Source organism: Anolis sagrei, chromosome 1 (genome assembly GCF_037176765.1).
Source record: "Anolis sagrei isolate rAnoSag1 chromosome 1, rAnoSag1.mat, whole genome shotgun sequence".
In the NCBI taxonomy this organism is placed as follows: Eukaryota; Metazoa; Chordata; class Lepidosauria; order Squamata; family Dactyloidae; genus Anolis; species Anolis sagrei.
In genome coordinates this window covers 232,956,896-232,976,184 of record NC_090021.1, presented here as the reverse complement: position 1 = coordinate 232,976,184, position 19,289 = coordinate 232,956,896, and the positions used below count along the sequence as shown (strand labels likewise).

The 19,289-nt window shown below is 40.7% G+C and overlaps 1 protein-coding gene across 1 annotated transcript; it reads left to right on the top strand.

Moving 5' to 3' along the window:
• Positions 1-6,239: 6,239 nt before the first annotated feature.
• LOC132761910 (glycine N-acyltransferase-like protein 3) lies at positions 6,240-17,408 on the top strand. The gene is made up of 6 exons (XM_060754954.2): positions 6,240-6,331; positions 6,784-6,921; positions 8,476-8,583; positions 11,354-11,480; positions 16,220-16,340; positions 16,777-17,408. The coding sequence occupies exons 2-6, from the start codon at positions 6,844-6,846 to the stop codon at positions 17,183-17,185; spliced, it is 843 nt and encodes a 280-aa protein (XP_060610937.2). The 5' UTR covers positions 6,240-6,331; positions 6,784-6,843; the 3' UTR covers positions 17,186-17,408.
• The last annotated feature ends 1,881 nt before the right edge of the window (positions 17,409-19,289 follow it).

Sequence of the window (19,289 nt, the reverse complement as noted above, 5' to 3'; positions counted from 1 at the left end):
AGGGGAGGGAGGGAGAGAGCGCGAGCCTCCCCGTGGCAGCCGATCCTCACAACCTCATACATGCAGGCGAAACGTCAGGAGAGAATGCTTCTAGAACATGGCCATATAGCCCCAAAAACCTACAACAACCCAGTGATTCCACCCATGAAAGCCTTCGACAATACGTTGTTCACTTTGCGAAATGGTGCTGGTGCCTCACCAAGCTATCATGAGTCTATAACAGGCATCCTCAAAGTGCGGCCTTCAGCTGTTTGGGCCTCCAACTCCCAGAAGCGCTAAGGAATTCATTGAGCCATGGCACTCAAAGGGGAGTCAAACAGCCTTCATTCTGTTTTACTTAGGCAATTCCTCATAGCCTGAGGATGATGGTCCTCCAAGTCTGGTGTCTTGACGATGGGTTCATAGGTGGCTATGGAGCCCTATTCTGGAGCCACATGTTCTCCTGCAGTGAGGACATCGGTTTGCAGGTGGAAGGCGGTCCTGGTCAGGGTTGGCTTGACGTGCCTTCCTCTTGGCACATTTCTCCCTTTCGCACTCCATTTGTGCCTCTTCGGATTCTGCAGCACTGCTGGTCACAGCTGACAGCCAGTTAGAGTACTCAGGGGCCAGGGCTTCTCAGTTCTTGGTGTCTATGCTACAGTTTTTAAGGTTGGCTTTAAGTCCATCTTTAAATCTCTTTTTCTGTCCACCAACATTCCATTTTCCATTCTTCAGTTGGGAGTAGAGTAACGGCTTCAGGAGACTGTGATTGGGCATTCAGACAACGTAGCCAGTCCAGCGGAATTGATGGCATAGGAGCATCACTTTGTTGGTGGTGGTCTTTGCTTCTTCCAGAATGCGACATTTGTCTGTCTGTCTTCCCAAGAGATTTGCAGGATTTTTCAGAGGCAACGATGATGGAATCGTTACAGGAGTTGCATATGACATCTGTAGACAGTCCACGTTTCACAGGCATATAGCAGGGTTAGGAGGACAATGGCTCAGGTGGTGTCAATGTTGACTTTTATGGGGATGTGGCTGCCAAGGTAGCAGAAATGATCAACATTTTCTAATGTTACACCATTAAGCCCTAATGGGACTTGGACATCCACAGATGCTGCTATCCACAGCATATCCTACAATCAAACTCCAGCAGATACCAGTATTATAATGTATGTAATATACATCAGATACTGTGGGAAACCAAGCACAAATGAAACAGAAATCCATAGGTTTCCAGAATGAAAGTGAGAAATCCATAGGTTGTCAGCCCCAGCTGAGAGGTAAAGGAGAAATGCACACAGCCACACATCCCAAGCCCAGGCTGTAAGCAGAAGGGCGTGGCTTCTGCTTGCACCCAGCTGGGAAGGAGCACATTACATTGGATGGCAAATCCATTTTTTGCTAATCCACACCTCTAAATTAAGGTTTGCATTATAATTGATGGCACACTAGACTTGAGTAAATACAGTATTTGTTTGTCGAATACCATTTTTGTTAATGAAAACAAAGACCCTCCTCATAAATGTACAGCAGAGTAACTTATTAATAGCAGCGTGACCCAGCACCAGTAGCTCAAAGTGATAAAAAGAACAAAAACACACAGACTAATGTTATCTCTTCTATAGGAGGCTTTTCTTTATAGCAAAATAATATGGTTACACTATTTACAAGAACAAAGTTTCTATAACACAAAGTTCTTTATAATTCCTTCTTTGCTTCCATGCTGGGATTCTTTCTTATGCAGATAAACGGCTTCTAGCTTCACTCTCACACAGCTTCCTCGCAGACCAAACTTACACAGGAGCTTCACACAGTAGTTTTTTGGAGTTTTTTTTTTTTACACACAACAGATTTCCAGACAGGTCAGCCTGACCCGCCCAACACTGTAGATTCTTTAAATCTTTAAATCTTTTCTTAGAAACCAGGGAAAGTGAAACTGTCGTTTCCCCGGAGAAAGGATCTTGGGAAGATGGGGAAGGCGAAAAGGCCACAAGGGAGTGTACATTAGATCTCAGAACACAGGACATGAAAAGTAGACAGGCTAGGTCTTCTCAGTGCCTCCAAGATAAGGCCTGGAAATCAAGGTGCTTTTTGACATGATTTCATGGGAACCTAGATGGGCTTAAATTTGAGGTTTTGGTTCCAAGCACTTCAGAGGAGACAGCATTACTAAAAGAGAAACAGTCTACTGTTTATGTTACCAAGTTCCCAAGTCCATGGTTCTTAAAATGTCAAGATTCTTTCTTTATGTTCCTGCCTTTGCCTATGTATCCTCAAAGAGTTTTGACTGGAAGAGATTCCTGTGTTCAGGTTCTTGGAATTACCTTAGATTATTTCTATGTTTTGGATTTCTAGCTTCTGCAAACTTTCCTTGGCATTCTTGAAAGACTTTTATTGAACACTGGCTTATTTTGTATATTGCAAGTTATATTCTAATTGCTACTTTTGGATATAACCCTATCCTCCCCTTTTATACTCTTTCTTCAATAAACACTTTATTATTGGACTATTGCCCTCTGGTTTGGTGCTGGGTGAACAGGTGCCTCGGGGCTAGGGTGCAACAAATTGTGCTTTGGATTTTTCACATATTTCTTGCTACATTAATATGCAGAACAAAAACATTTTTTATATATTTTGTATAGATTGTGACATTAAAATAATATCTATTTTTTAAAAATAATTTTTATTGGTTTTTTATATATTACACTTGATAAGAGAAAAAGATAAAAAGGGGAAAAAAAGGAGTGTATGGGGGTGTGGGAGTAGGGAGCGGGGAGGGGAGAGCATGGGGATGGCGTTGGGATAAGCGGGGGATTGGTGAGTGTGAGAAAAAAAAAACTGGAGAGAAGAAGAGAGATGAAAGAAGAAGAAAAAAGGGGAAAAAAGGAAAAAAGACCTTCGTGCCCAGTGCTCGACTTCCCAATGTCTTCTGAGATTATCTGGCAAGAGAGGAGTTAGAGCGTCCAGGTCCTCTTCTTGCGTTGTTCTTTTGATAATCTCAAGTCCTTTTTCCGGCTTTGTTTCTATCATTGTTGTTCTTCATATATTGGACAGTTCTATAAGTAGTGGAATCTCCTTTTTGGAGATGAATTCTTTGAACCCTGACCAGTCTGTCTTCTTTGTTACTCCTTTGAGTCTTTGAGATAATTCTTTCATTTGGATAATGTCAAAGAGTTTCAGCAACCAATCCTCGACACTTGGTGTTTCTTTTTGTTTCCATAACTTTGCAAATAATATCCTTGCAGCCGTGCTTATTAAAAAGAGGATTTTATCTTGATTTTTGTTTAAATTTGGTGGGGGCATTCCTAGTAAGTATGTCTCTGGTGCTAGAGGAAAATTAGTTTTAAGTATTTTTTGAGTGACCTGGTGAATTTTTTCCCAATATTTTTTGGTTCTTTTACAAGACCACTATAGGTGGAAGAAAGATCCCTTCTCTTTTCCACACTTCCAGCAGCTATCTGATATGTTTTTATTGAATTTTGCTAATTTTACTGGTAAAATAATATCTAGAGGGGCAGTTTGGAAGGAGAGTGGCTTGATTTCTGAGCTCCTGCACTCTCTAGTGAACTCTATGCTCTCTCCACTTTTCTCTATGAGTGGTCTTTCCCACTCTCCATTATCACCAGCTGACCACTGTGTCCATTCTGATTTTAATTTTGAAAATGTATATGTCACAATAGGGGGCCCCGGTGGCACAGTGGGTTAAAGCACTGAGCTGCTGAGCATGTTGACCAAAAGGTCGCAGGTTCGATTCCAGGGAGCGGCGTGAGCTTCCGTTGTCAGCCCTAGCTTCTGCCAACCCAGCAGTTCAGAAACATGCAAATGTGAGTAGATCAATAGGTACCGCTCCGGCGGGAAGGTAACTGCGCTCCATACAGTCATGCCGGCCACATGACCTTGGAGGTGTCTATGGAGGTGTCTATGGCTCTTCGGCTTAGAAATGGAGATGAGCACCACACCCCAGAGACAGACATGACTGGACTTAATGTCAGGGGACAACCTTTACTTTTTATATGTCACAATATATATTTATATACTGTATATGAGATCCCTAGAAATGTTAAAACACTGTTAATAACTCATTCTCAAATTGCCCCCCCCCCAAATCAAAACCCTCCTCCTACCCTGAGGCATGTGCCCCACGCTGAAAAACGGCATTAACCTAATCACTCTTGGTCTCCGAGCAAAACTATCAAAAATGAGCAAAGATTCTTCTCTGGTTCTTACATCTCTGACACAGTCTGAAAGCTACAGGGAAAGTACAGATTTTGTAGAAATTATTAACCGCGGATCACTAATCAAACTCTGGGGAGTTTACTACACAAGGGAAGCAGTGCCTGACTACTTGGTGACAGCACTCATGTAGCCAAGAAGCAGTTGTTAGTAGCCAAATATATAGGTCTTAGGGCCCTTCTACACTGCCAAATAATCCAGAATATCAAAGTTGATAATCCACATTATTTACTTTGAACTGGAAGGGCCCCAAGATATCTCTGAACCAGTGATATAACCTACAGGTGTAACTTAGGGCCCTTCCACACAGCCATATAACCCAGAATATCAAGCCAGAAAATTCCACTATATCTGCTTTAAAGTGGGTTATCTGAGTCCACACTGCCATATATTCCAGTTCAAAGCAGATAATGTGGGATTTTTTCCAACTGTGTGGAAGGGGCCTTGTTTCCCCAAGTGCTTATCTGAGGAGAACTCTGCAGTCTCTATTAAATGTATGTTATAATGTGTTGTACCTTGCCTCAAGCCATGAGTAAATTGTGGTACATTTATTATTACTATTATTATTATTATTATTATTATTATTATTACTACTACTACTACTATTAGCCATGTATCAGCAATCAAATTCTGGAGTTTACTACACAAAGGAAACAGTGTCTGACTGTATTTGGTGACAGCACTTCTATAGCCAAGAAACAGTCATTAGTAGCTAAATATATAGGTCTTAAGGCACTTTTACACTGTCATATCCAGAATATTTGCTTTGAACTTGATTATCTGAATCTACATTGCTATAAAATCCTGTTCAAAGCAATAATCTGAATTTTATACAGCTGTGTAGAAGGGGGCTTATACAAATGTTGAAACCCAGCAGCAAGTAGTCAATGAGACACCTGTGCCACTGTCATGATAGTATTGTTTTCAGTAGAGGAACATGAAAAAAAATTCAGTGCCATGTCCCCATCCAAGGCATCTAAGGGCTCATCCAGAGAGTACCTTTATCCCAGGAGCTCCCGAAGCAAACTAGAGGGTGTCCAAACACCGTTCCTATAAATTCAGAAGCAATTGCTACAAACAATAAATTGAGCTTTTCAGGTGTGGGACTATCCCGGTCTGAGCCAAAAATCCACGTCTTTGAATGTCTGTATGTCCTTGCACTCGGAAATCATGGTATTTTTTATCTGGGTTTGTTCCTGGGTTTTAGATGTCTGTTCCTAATTGGTTGGTTCCTAACAAGAAGGTGACAGTTGAGTAGAATGCAAAAACTTTGTTTGTGTGCCAGAAACTTAATGAAATGTGTGACAAAATTGTCAGTCTCTAGTCAATGTTGTACATGTTTTCACAATAAAAGCAATCAGGAACAGACATGCATAATCCAAAAACAACACCCTGTTGTTCCATGCCACAAGTACGCCACAAAACCTGTCTGCACAGATGGCCTGCAGCTTATATAACCCAGGAATGGAACTTATATAATAATTCCCATCTTCACATCTTAAGTTTTGTTTTTAAAGCCGAAATTTCCAGTGGATGTCCCGTGGCGGCCATCTCGGGAGCTGCAAAATCCCGGGACAAAGTAGCAAGTGTGGACAATGGAGGCAGAAATCTCTGGACTGATAGTTCCGTGTGTGGACCTGGTTGCAGGTCTTGGTTTTTTCTGCCCCTGACTAAAGTGCGCAATTTAATGATGTATGGAACCACCCTAATAATGCCGATAAGCCTTATCCTTGCCAGACATTTTCAGACTTTCTCCCTATAAATCTCTTCATCAGCAGCATTTGATGGAAGAAGCTGCAAAAACCAGGAACTTCCCATTCAGCAGACACCTTTCCCCATCCTTTAGAACAGCCATTTTCCTTTTATTTGGATAGTCAACCAATTATTATGTGTGTTACAGATCCCATTCCTAAGATTAATAGCTACAAGCTGAGAACAGTCTCTGTTAATGTTTCATTCATTCTAGTATACTCTTCGCCCCACCCCTTGCTTCGGTTCTAAATTAAAACAGTCTTGCCAGGAGACTCAGCTGGATCAAACACAAGCATAGAGGAAGCAATTCCAGCAGTTGATTTGTAAAAGATTTCTTCTGTCAAGAAAATCTGGTCCGCTGTTGGTGAGTAGCTGCCTGTGTGACAGTCACATTGGTTCATGTGGGTATGTGTTGTCTCTCTTGAGCAGTGGTTCTCAACCTGTGGGTCCCCAAATGTTTTGGCCTTCAACTTCCAGAAATCCTAACAGCTGGTAAACTGGCTGGGATTTCTGGGAGTTGAAGGCCAAAAGGACCCACAGGTTGAGAACCACCACTCTTGAGCAATGAGGCAGGAAGGAAGGGGAAGGAGGCCTTATTTTTGTCTCCCTTGGGGATATACCAATATATATGGAGGTCCCTTCCATACAGCTGTATAAAATCCACATTGAACTGGATTATATGGCAGTGGGGACTCAGATAACCCAGTTCAAAGCGGATATTGTGGATTATTTGCTTTGATATTCTGTGTGGAAGACCCCATGTCTCTTTGCTAATGACACACAAGGGATGACGGCATTGGTCTCTCCCTTCCTTAGGTGCTTGCTGTCCAATCTGTTTCATCAGAGACCTGCTCATCTGCCTCTGCTTCCCACACAATGTTGATTCTCTCCTGTTCTTCCAAGTTGCGGCTGCTGGAGGGGATACTGAGGAAGTGCCTCCCTCAAGCACTTGTGGTAATTGTAAAACATGGAATCTATTTGAGGAGCTAAGGGCCCTTCTACACAGCTGAATAAACCCCCACATTATCTGCTTTGAACTGGAATCTAAGACAGTAACCCAGTTCAAAGTAGATAGTGTGGGATTTTTTGCCTTTACATTCTGGGATATAGTGCTGTGTGGAAGGGCCCTAAGATGGATATCTTCTGCACTTCTAGCCTTGTCATTTGGCATCAAAAGGAAACTTCAGAAATTACATGTTTCTAGTTATAGCCTTTAGACAAGTGGTGTCAACCTTTGGTCCTCCAGGTATTTTGGATGTCAGCTCCCAGAAATCCTTAGCATTGGACAAGATAGCCAGGGTTTCTAGGAGCTGGGAACCCCAAAGGCCTGAAGAACTAAACATTGGATACCATGGCTTTTGTTGCACTCCAGGACAGGAAAAGCCCTCGGACTTTAAACACCACACCGTTGGATAGGGAAACAATCCTTTTATTGAAGATAATTAAAAAAGCAGGAAAGTAAAAAAGCACTTTAAAGAAATAGGTAAGTCCAATTAGATTGGAAGAGAAGCAGGAACAAAGTAGTCAAGGGTAATAGTTCAGCAAAGTTCATAAAAACAAAGTCAAAGCTTCCCAAACAAAATGCAAGAAATCAGGAAATATGAATCCAAGGCATGAATATAAAGCATAAAATCCAAGAATCAAAACCATGAAACAAAGGCACTTAAAACATGAATTTTCCAAGCAAAGCTTCCATGAAACAAGGACAAGATCTTAACTTGATTACAAACGATCTAACTACATATCCTGTACTTGGGACTTTTATCTCCTCGTTAGCTATGTCTCTAATGCGCAGAAATTGGTTTCGCTTTACCTGAGAGTGTCTTATCTTTTTCTCTCGAAGCCTGGCAGAAGGCTGAAGCCACTGTTCGGCTCTCCTGTTTTGACTGATCTCCTCCCGTCTACCTATTTGCTCATTAATTTCTGCAGCTGGGCTGGGTGTTCCCTATAATGAGAACTCTCTGGTGACAATTTAGAAAGCACACCATCATCCCCACACCCCTCAGGGACATTCTCATGGGAAACTACACTTTGAACAGGGATCTCCTGGTCATTCTCTGCATCAATATCATCAACCAAACCATTGCCATCTTGAAACTCATTGACATCACTCCCCACATCCAAAGCACCGTTGTCCTGAAACACAACCACAGGCTGAGCTCCAACAGCTTTAGGCTTTTGGTACAACACACCAATACTCAGAAAAATGTGTCCCTGATCTAAGCTGCCATCTAGAAATATTCAGGAAATTGTTGAGACTAAATGGGATTGCAGTGGATGTGTGTATATATGTGTGCAAATCAAAGGTTACTGATTAAATTGTCATGAAATGTGCCAATGAATCCCTACATTTCTTCAAATATTAGTGAGGAAGATGCATTTTCTTAGCTGTGTGTGTGTGGATACAACTGGTGAAAATCTGAATGAGATCCTCAGTCTACTCTTTGGTCTCAGGCTGGCCCTTTTGATTGCACTGCAGCCCCAGTTCTGACATCTGACTCTTGACAGGTCCATGGTGCAGTAATGAACATAAACCGTGGGAACCCAGCTGGCCATGAGGTGATTGTGGATTCCTGGCCCAATTTCAAAGCAGTCCTCACCCGGCCACAAAGAGAGGTAATGGCCTTGAGGGATCTTGCAGAACATGCATTATATGTAGTGCCAAGAACAATTGTTTTCCTGATCTGTTTGAACTATGCTCCTGGGATAACGGTCTGTCTGGAACCGCCCCAGTTCAAAGCAGATATTGTGGATTATCTACCTTGATATTCTGTGTTATATGGCTGTGTGGAAGAGACCCGAAACACCACATCTCCCAATCTAATCTACAGGGAAAGGCTGCTCCCACCCTCTGGAACTCTATGGGAGGCTAAGTGCCCTTTCACACAGCTATATAACTCAGAATATAAGGCAGATAATCCACAATATCTGCTTTGAACTGGGTTTCTGAGGCCACACTGCCATGTAATCCAGTTCAATGTGGATTTTATACAGCTGCGTGGAAGGGGCCTAGGTTAGCCCCCTCCTTGCTTTCCTTTTGCAGGCAGCCAAAGATGCTCTTGTCTAAGCCGGCTTTTAATATGTAAGCAGAGGAGCTTTTTACTGGATTGTTTCATTTATCTTAAATCTTTTTAAATTGTTTTTAACATGGATCATCTATACAGTTTTATGTGATGATTTAAATTGTTTTTAAATTTTATAGTGAACTTTTTAAAAAATGACTTTTAAAAATTGACTGTTTTTAACAAGTCAACATGGATTTCTCAAAAACAAATCATGGCAAAGTAATCTCTTTTTTCGATGGAGCTACAAGCTTGGTATATGCAGGGAATATCGTGGATGTAGCACCTCTTGATTTCAGTAAGGCCTTTGACAAGGTTCCTCATGACCTTCTTGCAAACTAGTCAAATGTGGGCTAACCAATGCTACTATTCGGTGAATTTGTAATTGGTTAAGCAACCGAACCCAAAAGGCTGCTCACCAATGATTCCACTTCATCCTGGAAGGAAGTGACGAGTGGAGTGTGCAGGGTTCTCTCCTAGGCCCGGTGCTATTCAACATCTTTATTAATGACTTGGATGAAGATTTAGAAGACATGCTCATCAAGCTTGCAGATGACATCAAATTAGGAGGGATAGCTAAGACAGGATAAGAATTAAAAAATGATATTAACAGATTAGAGAGTTGGACCAAAACTAACAAAATGAATTTCAACAAGGACAAATGTAAGATGTTTCACTTAGACAGAAAAAATGAAATGCAAAGATACAGATTGGGTGATGCTTGGCTTGACAACAGTCAATTTGAAAAATATTTTGAAGTCTTCATGGACAACAAATTGAACATGAACCAACAGTTCATGTTCAACAGCTCAAAAAGGAAAAGGGATTTTAGGCTGCATCAAAAGTATAGTGTCTAGATCAAGGGAAGCCATGGTGCCCCTCTATTCTGCTTTGGTTAGACCTCACCTGGAATACTGTGTCCAATTCTGGGCACACCAATTTAGAGAGATATTGTTAAGCTGTAAGGTATCCAGAGAAGGATGACTAAAATGATCACAGGTCTGGAGACCATTCACTATGAGGAGCATTTTAAAGAGCTGGGCATGTTTAGCCTATAGAAGAGAAGATTGAGAGGAGACATATAATAATAATAATAATAATAATAATAATAATAATCATCATCATCATCATCATCATCATCATCATCACCACCATCACCATCTTTATTCTAGCTCGCCCCATCACCCTGAAAGGACTTAGGGTGGCTCACAACATATGTATATACAATAAATAATATATACAAAGTAAATGACAAGTTAATAAAGGAAATAAACAAAATAAAGTAAAACAAAATAGGCAGATTTAACAATAAACAGTAGAAACATCAGTTAAAAACATATTTAAAACACAGTGGTTTCAATAGATTGAATAAACTAGATAAAAGCCAAAATACTCAAGTATATCCATAGAACAAAGACCTTGTCCACATTAAGAGGAATATCATTTTCAAAGGCCTGCTTGAATATTCAGGTTTTTAACTCCTTCTTAAAAGTCAAGAGGTTGGCTGCTTGTCTGATTTCCCTGGGGAGGGTGCTCCCGAGCCGGGAGGCGGGGGGCACTACTGAGAAGGCCCTCTCCCTCGGCCCCACCAGCCTCACTTGCAATGGTGGTGGGATCGAGAGGAGGGCCTCCCAGCCAATCTCAAAGCCTGGACAGGTTCATAAAGGGAGATGCAGTGGATAAATAGGCACGAACTGAACTGTATAGGGCTTTATAGGTAATGACCTGCACTTTGAACTGGGTCCAAAAGCAAATAGGTAACCAATGAAGCTGCTTTAAGAACGGGTTTTATGTTCTCTAAAACATGCCCCAGTCAGTAGCCTAGCTGCAGATCTTTGTACTAACTGGAGCTTCTGAACCATTTTCAGAGACAGCCCCACGTGTAGTGCATTGCAGTAATCCATACAAGATGTAACTAAGGCATGGACCACCATGGCCAGATCACATAGTCATGTATAATTATGTGAAAGGATGTCATAAGGAAGAGGGAGCAGAGTTGTTTTCTGCTTCCCAGGGCAGAGAAGGATTACATATCCATCTCCTTCTCACCAGCAAGTGAGGCTGTGGAAATCCAGAAGCAGGTCTCCTGTAATAATCCCTTGTCACAGTGAGCTGCGTGGGTGAAAACATTGTCCAGCAGAACAGACTTCCATCTCTCAGTGCAGTTGTTGCCTGGTAAAGTAGGACTGAAGTTTGGGACATGACTTGATACACATTCGGAACTAAGTAGGTGATGTAGAATATGGGTCTTTGACCAAACCTCAGGAATGGCAGAAAACATATGTTTTTAAATTACAGAAGAGTTCCACACTTCTCCTTTTTAGGTTGTCTCTGATGACTCTGATTTTTATGCCAATGTGTATGCAGCATTTTACCAAGATCTTGCTGTCTACCAGACTCTGGTACTGGACACAGATGCTGTTAACTGGATGCAACGCTTCCGTATCCAAGGTAACTTCTTAAGTTCTTTCCTTCTGAGGAAATAGTTATGAAAACTATATAACCTTTGATAGGTCTACAGCTTGATGAAATGGGATAGAACTCTTGTCTTCTTCTACATGTACAATTATTAAATAATTATTATGGTGCCAAAAATTAGACGATTTAAAGTTAAGATTAAGATGCACAACCCAATAAAGTGGAGTCTTGGCCAAGATATATAAAAAGGAAAAGACAACCTCTAAAAAGGAGAGTGCAAGCTTCCAGCTTTAGGGTGAGATATGTTTTTTGATGGTATATAACACTTGCATAGAGGGGAAAGCTTCTATGTTTTCCTCTATGAGGAGATCAGGGATTCCCAAAAGAAAAAAGGAGAAGGATAGGATGGATCCATGAAATGAGGTTTTCCCCCATTTCACCACCACTCTCACTCACAGAGCATTGGCTGGGTACAGATAGGCAGGAGTAAAGACAGACAAAAAAGAAGGCAATGCAGACCGAAACAAATAAGGATATGGGGAAAGAAATAAGTTTTTAAAAACCCAAGATCATCCCAAAGGATTTTATTCTAGGCATCTGGAACTTTTCATGTGTATTGATGTCAAGCCGATAGCCTTCAAGCAATGTTTGTGCACGTGGCTTTTCTTGTTTAAACGTCGAACCATTCTTTTTAAGGCTACCTAATCTATTAAGACCATATTATATCCTGATTCCATCATTTGAGCCATATACTACATTTCCCAGTTCGGTATGATCTGTCAATCCCCTCTGTCTTTACAGATTAATTCATAAAGAGGCTGACAATCAGAACTTTGCAACACTATAATTGCCAATTCTCTCCAAGATGATTAATCATTGATAGGAACTGCCTTGATTCTCTGGGTCAAATAGGTACAAATTCACTGAATTTGATGTTCATTTGGCTCCAGAGTCCCTAATTCATTTAAAATTGTTAGTTGTTCTTTACCCATCTTTGGCTGCAGTCATCTTGCTTCATTTTGTTATATCTTTGTTATATCAGTGCTAGGTTGAGCACTGAAATCCTTTTGGCTAATCAACAAGGACAAGATTCTATTCATCTTGACATCACAAGAGCTAAAAAGCATAGAATTCCAAACATATAGTTAAAACCTATACCCCTTGGTGAAGCCATATTATTGACCTGATGGCCCAGTTTGACCAAGGCTGCGTCAGAAGAGCAACACCCTCCTTATTACTGATTGCACAGGCACCTGTTATAACCTCAGCAGATGCTATTGTGATGGCCTTCTTCGTTCTTGCTCAGATCTGGGATTTGAGAAATTATCATCTGTAAGTTGTTTTACAGGGATTCAGGCATGTAGCCGGGGGGGGGGGGGGGGGGGGGCTTGAGGGGCTTCAGCCCCCCCCCCCCCCCGAAATTCTCATGGTGGTTCACGAGGCCTTACTGGTGCATTATTTAAACTGTTATGTTTATTCATATCATGATCTGATCACCATACTCAATATATCCCATATGCATGGGGGTATTGGGGTAATGATACAAAAGGTTTGCTAGGCTAGACCCTCTTTCACTCAGACTCAGCCCCCCCCCCTGAAACTCAGCCCCCCCGAATCGAAATCCTGGCTACGTGCCTGCAGGGATTTATTTCACTATAGAAACCTGAATTAATTTCCAGTAGCTAGGTATTATTGTATCCCCTCTTTACTCATCTGAAGATCCCTATATGATTCATTCTATTTTCACTAGGTTGAGCACTGAGGCATACCCCTTGGTGAAGGTCTATTATTGACAGGACTTCACTTTTTCTCCCATTAGCATTTCTCCATCTTCTCCATGCATACTGTTCTTGTGTATCTTTTTCCTCTTAATGTAAGTGAAATCCTCTTTTTCATTGTTTTAATGTATTTTTGCAGTTTTGAGAGCTTTAGCCTTTCTGACCTTCTCATTATGATTTTGGCTACTCACCCAATTCTTACCAATACTGGTTATTCATCTGCCAGGTCCAGTTTTTCATTAACCATTGATACAATGTTCAACAGTAGCTTGTATCACCCTGTCCTCTTCAATCGCTCCCTCTTCCATAGGATTTGATTTAAAGTTCTCCTGATTAGATTTACTAGATTGCTAGGAAACACTTCTCTCCAAACGTTGTGAAATATGGCCCATCTCTCCTAAAGTCCTTCTACATAGAAGTGCAAATAATAGTTCAAAAATCAAGTCACCCCTAAACCATAACCTACAGAATTAAAGTTGACTTCCAGTATTTCTCTCCCTCTCTCTCTCTCTGTTTCCCTGGCTATGATTATCAACAGGAAAGAACTATTCCTATTCCAGCAGACCAGAATCTCTAAGAGGAAGACCTGATATTTATAGTGCAGTTCTACAGCCATTGCTTACCTCCTTGGGAATCTTCCTCTTCCCTGGAGTCATCTCCCCATTGTTGATCTTTCAAGAGAGTCTACGATCCTTTCATCAATTTTGGAAACTCATTACTGTAGAGCAGTGGTTCTCCAACTGGTAAACTGGCTGGAATTTCTGGGAGTTGTAGGCCAAAACACCTGGGGACCCACAGGTTGAGAACCACTACTGTAGAGGAATTCTCAGGTTGTTCTATTGGGCAATAATATTGAAGTTGCTGCGAGTAGAGCTTTCCCCATCCTCAGCCTGGAAAGAGAAGGGATCTCTCAGCACTTACTTCATTTCACCTTACCCCCTTCCACCTTCATCCAGTGAAAAAAATGTCCTCCACTATGGACAGTAAAAGCTATCAGTAGCTGTAAATCACCCCATGTTTCTGTTACTTAACTGGTTCAGAAGAGCTACTTACTTCTGTGCAAGCATGCACAGGGGGTGGGATTCTTCTACTCTCCCACTTTCTTTTTGCAATTCCCAAGGCAATATTTTTTGGTCATATAAAGTTTTACTTGAATTGAAAATTTGAGGTTTTTTTAAAATTACAGAGCAGTGGAACTGGGAGAGAAAGAATCAAGATGCTTGTGGTAAAAGTCTACCAAAAAGCAGCAATTTTAGCAATATCTGAACATAGTCAATATTATACCATTTTCTGCTGAACCATTCATTCACAATTAACAACATAATATACCCTTTGTACATAAGGAATTCCTTTGAATCTATTGAGATTAATAATATTTTCAGACCACCTATAAGGCTGTTCAGGTGGAAAAAGATAACATCTCCATATTTTAACCATTCAAAATATTGCATTATTTTGGCATGGGCTTGACATTTGCTACTAACTTACAGGGCTTGTAATCATGTCTATTCCCATTCCCTTCCACCCCACCTTACATTTGTGACATTCACAAGTGCTCAACAATGTAAAAACAAAAAAACACAAGCCACAGGAGCTCCGTTAGGAAGCTGAGTTGCAGAGGAGAATAATTTCAATTGATTTTAAAGTCTGGGTTGTTGTAGGTTTTTCCGGGCTATGTGGCCATGTTCTGGAGGCAATTTTTCTCCTGACATTTCACCTGCATCTATGGCAAGCATCCTCAGAGGTAGTGAGATTTTAAAGTCACTTCTGAATTTTTCTGAAAAAAAGTCAGAATTTCCAAAACTTCTGAATTGATTCGTTAATGTGGACGTGCATGCGCAGTAGGGAAAAACAGCACTGGCACTGGGGAAATTTCAGGGAATTCTTCCTTCCTCATTTTTAGACCAATCCTAATGAAACTTGCTACAGTGGTAGAACACATGGACCACTGTTAGCTCACCTAATTTCATAAGCTTTGACATATCCATGGAGTTTTGGAGAATTTTCAAAGTTTTTATAAAAAACATTTTTAATAATAAAGAAAATCTATTCCTGGTTATTTCCGGTTTCATTGGGTGATCTTTACTCTGAAAGTAGTTGTTGTACACCAGAAACTTTTTTTGTATGGCACAAATTGTGTTAAATTGGTAGAGAACAGAAATCATAGTACTGACTCCCTTCTTCTAAACAGAAAGGCACCATCCAAACTCTCCTGACATCCATTTGCTTCCTCTACTGAGTTGGAGAGGACCCTCAAGACATGACCATCCCTTTATTCCTTTTTGTAGATGTAATCAATCATTTTATTTTATCATTATTTATTGACGTAAAGGGATGCCTGGCTGTGGCTGGCTACCTCAGTGCCTTGTTCATGGCAATTAGACCAAAGTAAAATGATTGGTTTTTTAAAGCAGTTTGTGTTCTCTTGTCTTTGCAAAAGTTGCTTATTGCTTTGCTGCCTTCTTTAGTACTCTTTGTAGATTCAATCAGTTTATTTTATATTTAGATGAAGACTGCTACAGACAGCTATTTTTGGGTCCTTCAGCCGTCATTTGGCTACTGAGCAGGCATTCATTGTGAGAAATATAGCTTAACAACAGGAACTTTTGCAATCTCTACCATTGGAGGCTTGGCCTTCCCAAACTACAGTTAAGATGGCTGTTATTAGCCATGTCCACTACATCCCTTCTGGCAGTGCCAACCAAAAGAATGAGATTTTAAAAGTTCCCTTGCCTTTACCAAAGTTGCTAAATGGTTGTGAAAATTAAAATAACCTCAGGAGACATCCGAACATTACAAAATATTTCTGAAAATAATTGATAAGTGGTTCAAATTCGGAATCCCCCCTGCCCACCTTTCCTGCATGGTTCAAAACTCATTTTGAAAGTGAATTTTGTATCTCCATATTTGATTTTTCATGTAATTATAATTGTTTTGCTCATGCCTAATAGACACATATTCATGCCATATGCTTACTATTTTGTGACTCTGCAGGGAACCAGGATGGCATATATCGAGTATCCAAACTTGCTGCTGCTATTAAGAATGTGCCACTGTCAGCAACTTCTTACGTTACCTATACACACCCCAACCCAAATAAATTAGTTGAGTACCAGTGAGTATCACTAAATTACACTAAAATTGGGGATTTCACCTGTGATGCTTTTTGGATACTGTGTTGCTTCCACTTGGAAAAAAAGTTCCTTTGATAAGCTTCCCATTTGAATCTCATATGTGCATTTTAGTCTGTCATCCCATGGCTGTTATCAGGGCTCAAGCATAACTTATTTTTTGGTCCCAGGCAAGAAATTTGTATCTGTCTCACATGAAACCTTGTGGAATTAGTCTTGTGAGTGGAATGTACTGAGGAGGAGACTTATTTTGGGGAAAGCATTCAGAGACAGAACATTTTTGGTGACACTAAAAGCAAACTGTTGTCCAGTTCATAACTTGCCATTATTGGAGTATACATCTTTAGACTCAGCCAGTATATCAGTCTTTTATTTAAACCCCTCTTTGGCCAAATTCTAATTATATTTCTGTTCTTGCAGGCTAGATCGCGGCTTCACAGTGTCCACCCTGAATGCCTCTCATGTTGACCTGATGGATGAAACATGGGCCTATGGGGGCAATGAACAAAGTCATAGGTACCTAGCCAGCCTGGTGCAGCATTTCTTCAGTTTTTGCATCTTGGATCCCAACGGTCAGCTCATCAGTTGGTGTGCAATGGATGCTCTTGGGGCCGCGGGAGTTGGCTACACCCTGCCTGCACACCGTGGGAAACACTATGCAGCTGTGGCATTAAGAGAACTAAGCATGAGAGCCCACACAGCTGGTTACCCTGTATATGGACATGTCGCACTAAGCAATGTCCACATGAGAAGCATTCAAGAGCGTCGAGGCTACCAGAAATTACCTGAATTGTGTCATATCTGTATCCATGCTGAGGTACAGATATGAGAGGAAGAACAAAAGAGGACTGTAAGTTTGCCTGGCCACTGCCACACATTCATCCCATCATAACTCTTGTCATCAGTCTACAGGTGAGAGCTAATTTAGTTTGAGAGTTAATTTCTTTGGCTGTACAGATACTTGTATTGATTTCTGAAGCACTGTATCTAAAGTCTTATCTTCATCTGATCACATTGACCTCCAATAATGAATAAAGACCAGTTTTGTTGAAGCATCTGATCACATTTGAATGCTTTATAACTATCTTTTATTCATAAACATATAGGATCACATCTTTCAATCCCAAGGCTCTTAATATTGTATTTGTGGAGTGCAGAATTGTTGTAGAATTATTGAGGAGTGGGGAGTGTTTCTTTTTATTATATGGAAAAAATTACAGTAACCTAACTACTTGCAAGCAAAACTACCAAAATGAACAAAGATTCCTCTGGTTCTTATATCTCTCACACCATTTGGAAACTACAAGGAAAAATATAGATATTGTAAAAAAAAATGTTGCAATAGTACATCCAGAATTTCCTACTATTCATTGAGATTTACATTTGTTATCTGCTCTTTTACTACCATGCCTCTATTGAAGCAGCTCCACTGGCTGCCAACAAGTTTCCAGGCCCAATTCAAAGTGCAGGTTATTACCTACAAAGCCCTATATGGTTCAGGTCCAGCCTATCTTTTTTTGAACTGGCGTGGGCTCTGAGGTCCCACTGCTGTTACAAGTGTGGTTGGTGGAGATGAGGGAGAGGGCTTTCTTAGTGGTGGCCCCCAGATCTGGAACGCCCTCCATAGGGAAATTAGGCTAGCCCCCACCCTCCAATGTTTTTGGTCTAACCTAAAAACTTGGCTCTTTATTCAAGTTTTTCAGTAGGTATAGAGCCGAAAAGGTTCTTTTAAAAAATGTGTAGACCCAGTGATTTTTTTCAATGAAAGCACTTTATGTGACGGGTTGGTTGCTATTCATTTTATGTCCATAATTATCGTGGCATTTTATTGATGTTTATTTTAGGGTTTAATTTGTATTTATTATTTTATATATTGACTAGCTGTTCCCCGCCACGCGTTGCTGTGGCCAACCTTCCCTCCCTCTTTGTCTCCTCCTTTCTTTCTCTCCTTCCCTCCCTTTTTTTCCTTTTCTTCTCTCCTTTCTTCCTTGTCTTCCCCTTCCTCTCCCCCCTCTTCTTTCCCTTCCTCTTTTTCTCCTTTCTTCCTTCTCTACCTATTCTTGGACTGCAACTCCCAGCAGTACTCCTGCTCGATCTACCTACTTACCTACCTACCTACCTACCTACCTACCTACCTATCTCTATCTGATTTATCTATCTGGAGAATTGCTGGGAGTTGCAGTCCAGGAATAGGAAATTGGAAATATGCAGGGATTGGGATGCTCTCAAAGAAATCCAAGGAGAAGAAAGCTTGCAGCTTGGAAGCAGTGTATTTGGATCATCCTCCTCTCCTAATGGGCCTGGTCTAGGGGATGCTGGGAGCTGTAGTTTGGAAGAGAGTGTGGATATGCTATTGTGTGTTTTGTTTGCCTGGGAAGTCATTTTTCCACATTCGCTGTAGCATCTTTTTGCTTTTTTTGGCTTTTAAAGTCCCTTCCACTGTGTTTCTCAGTGTTTTTTTGAGCTATGGTCACTCGTTGGCCTGATAGGTGTATTGTGTCCAAATTTGATGTCAATTCGTCCAGTGGTTTTTGAGTTATGTTAATCCCACAAACTATCATTACATTTTTATTTATATAGATGGTATAAATTATGTTTTCACCTTTGCTATTGATGTATTTGTATTTTATTGTACGTGTGCATTTTTATATCACGAATGTTCTGTAAGCCACCCCAAGTCCCTTTTGGGAGATGATGAAGCGGTAAAAATAAAGTTTATTTATCATTATTATTACTGTTACTCCAAGATCCAAGTACTGCCAAATTTATGCCTAGTCAGCTTGACATCAATTCTAGGAGAGATTCTAGAGCAGACTATTAAATAGACAATATGGAAGAAAGGAATGCCATGGTCACTAAAAGTCAACATGGGGTTCTCAAAAACAGTCATGCCTACTTAATTTTATATCTTTCTAATAGAGTACACAAGCTTG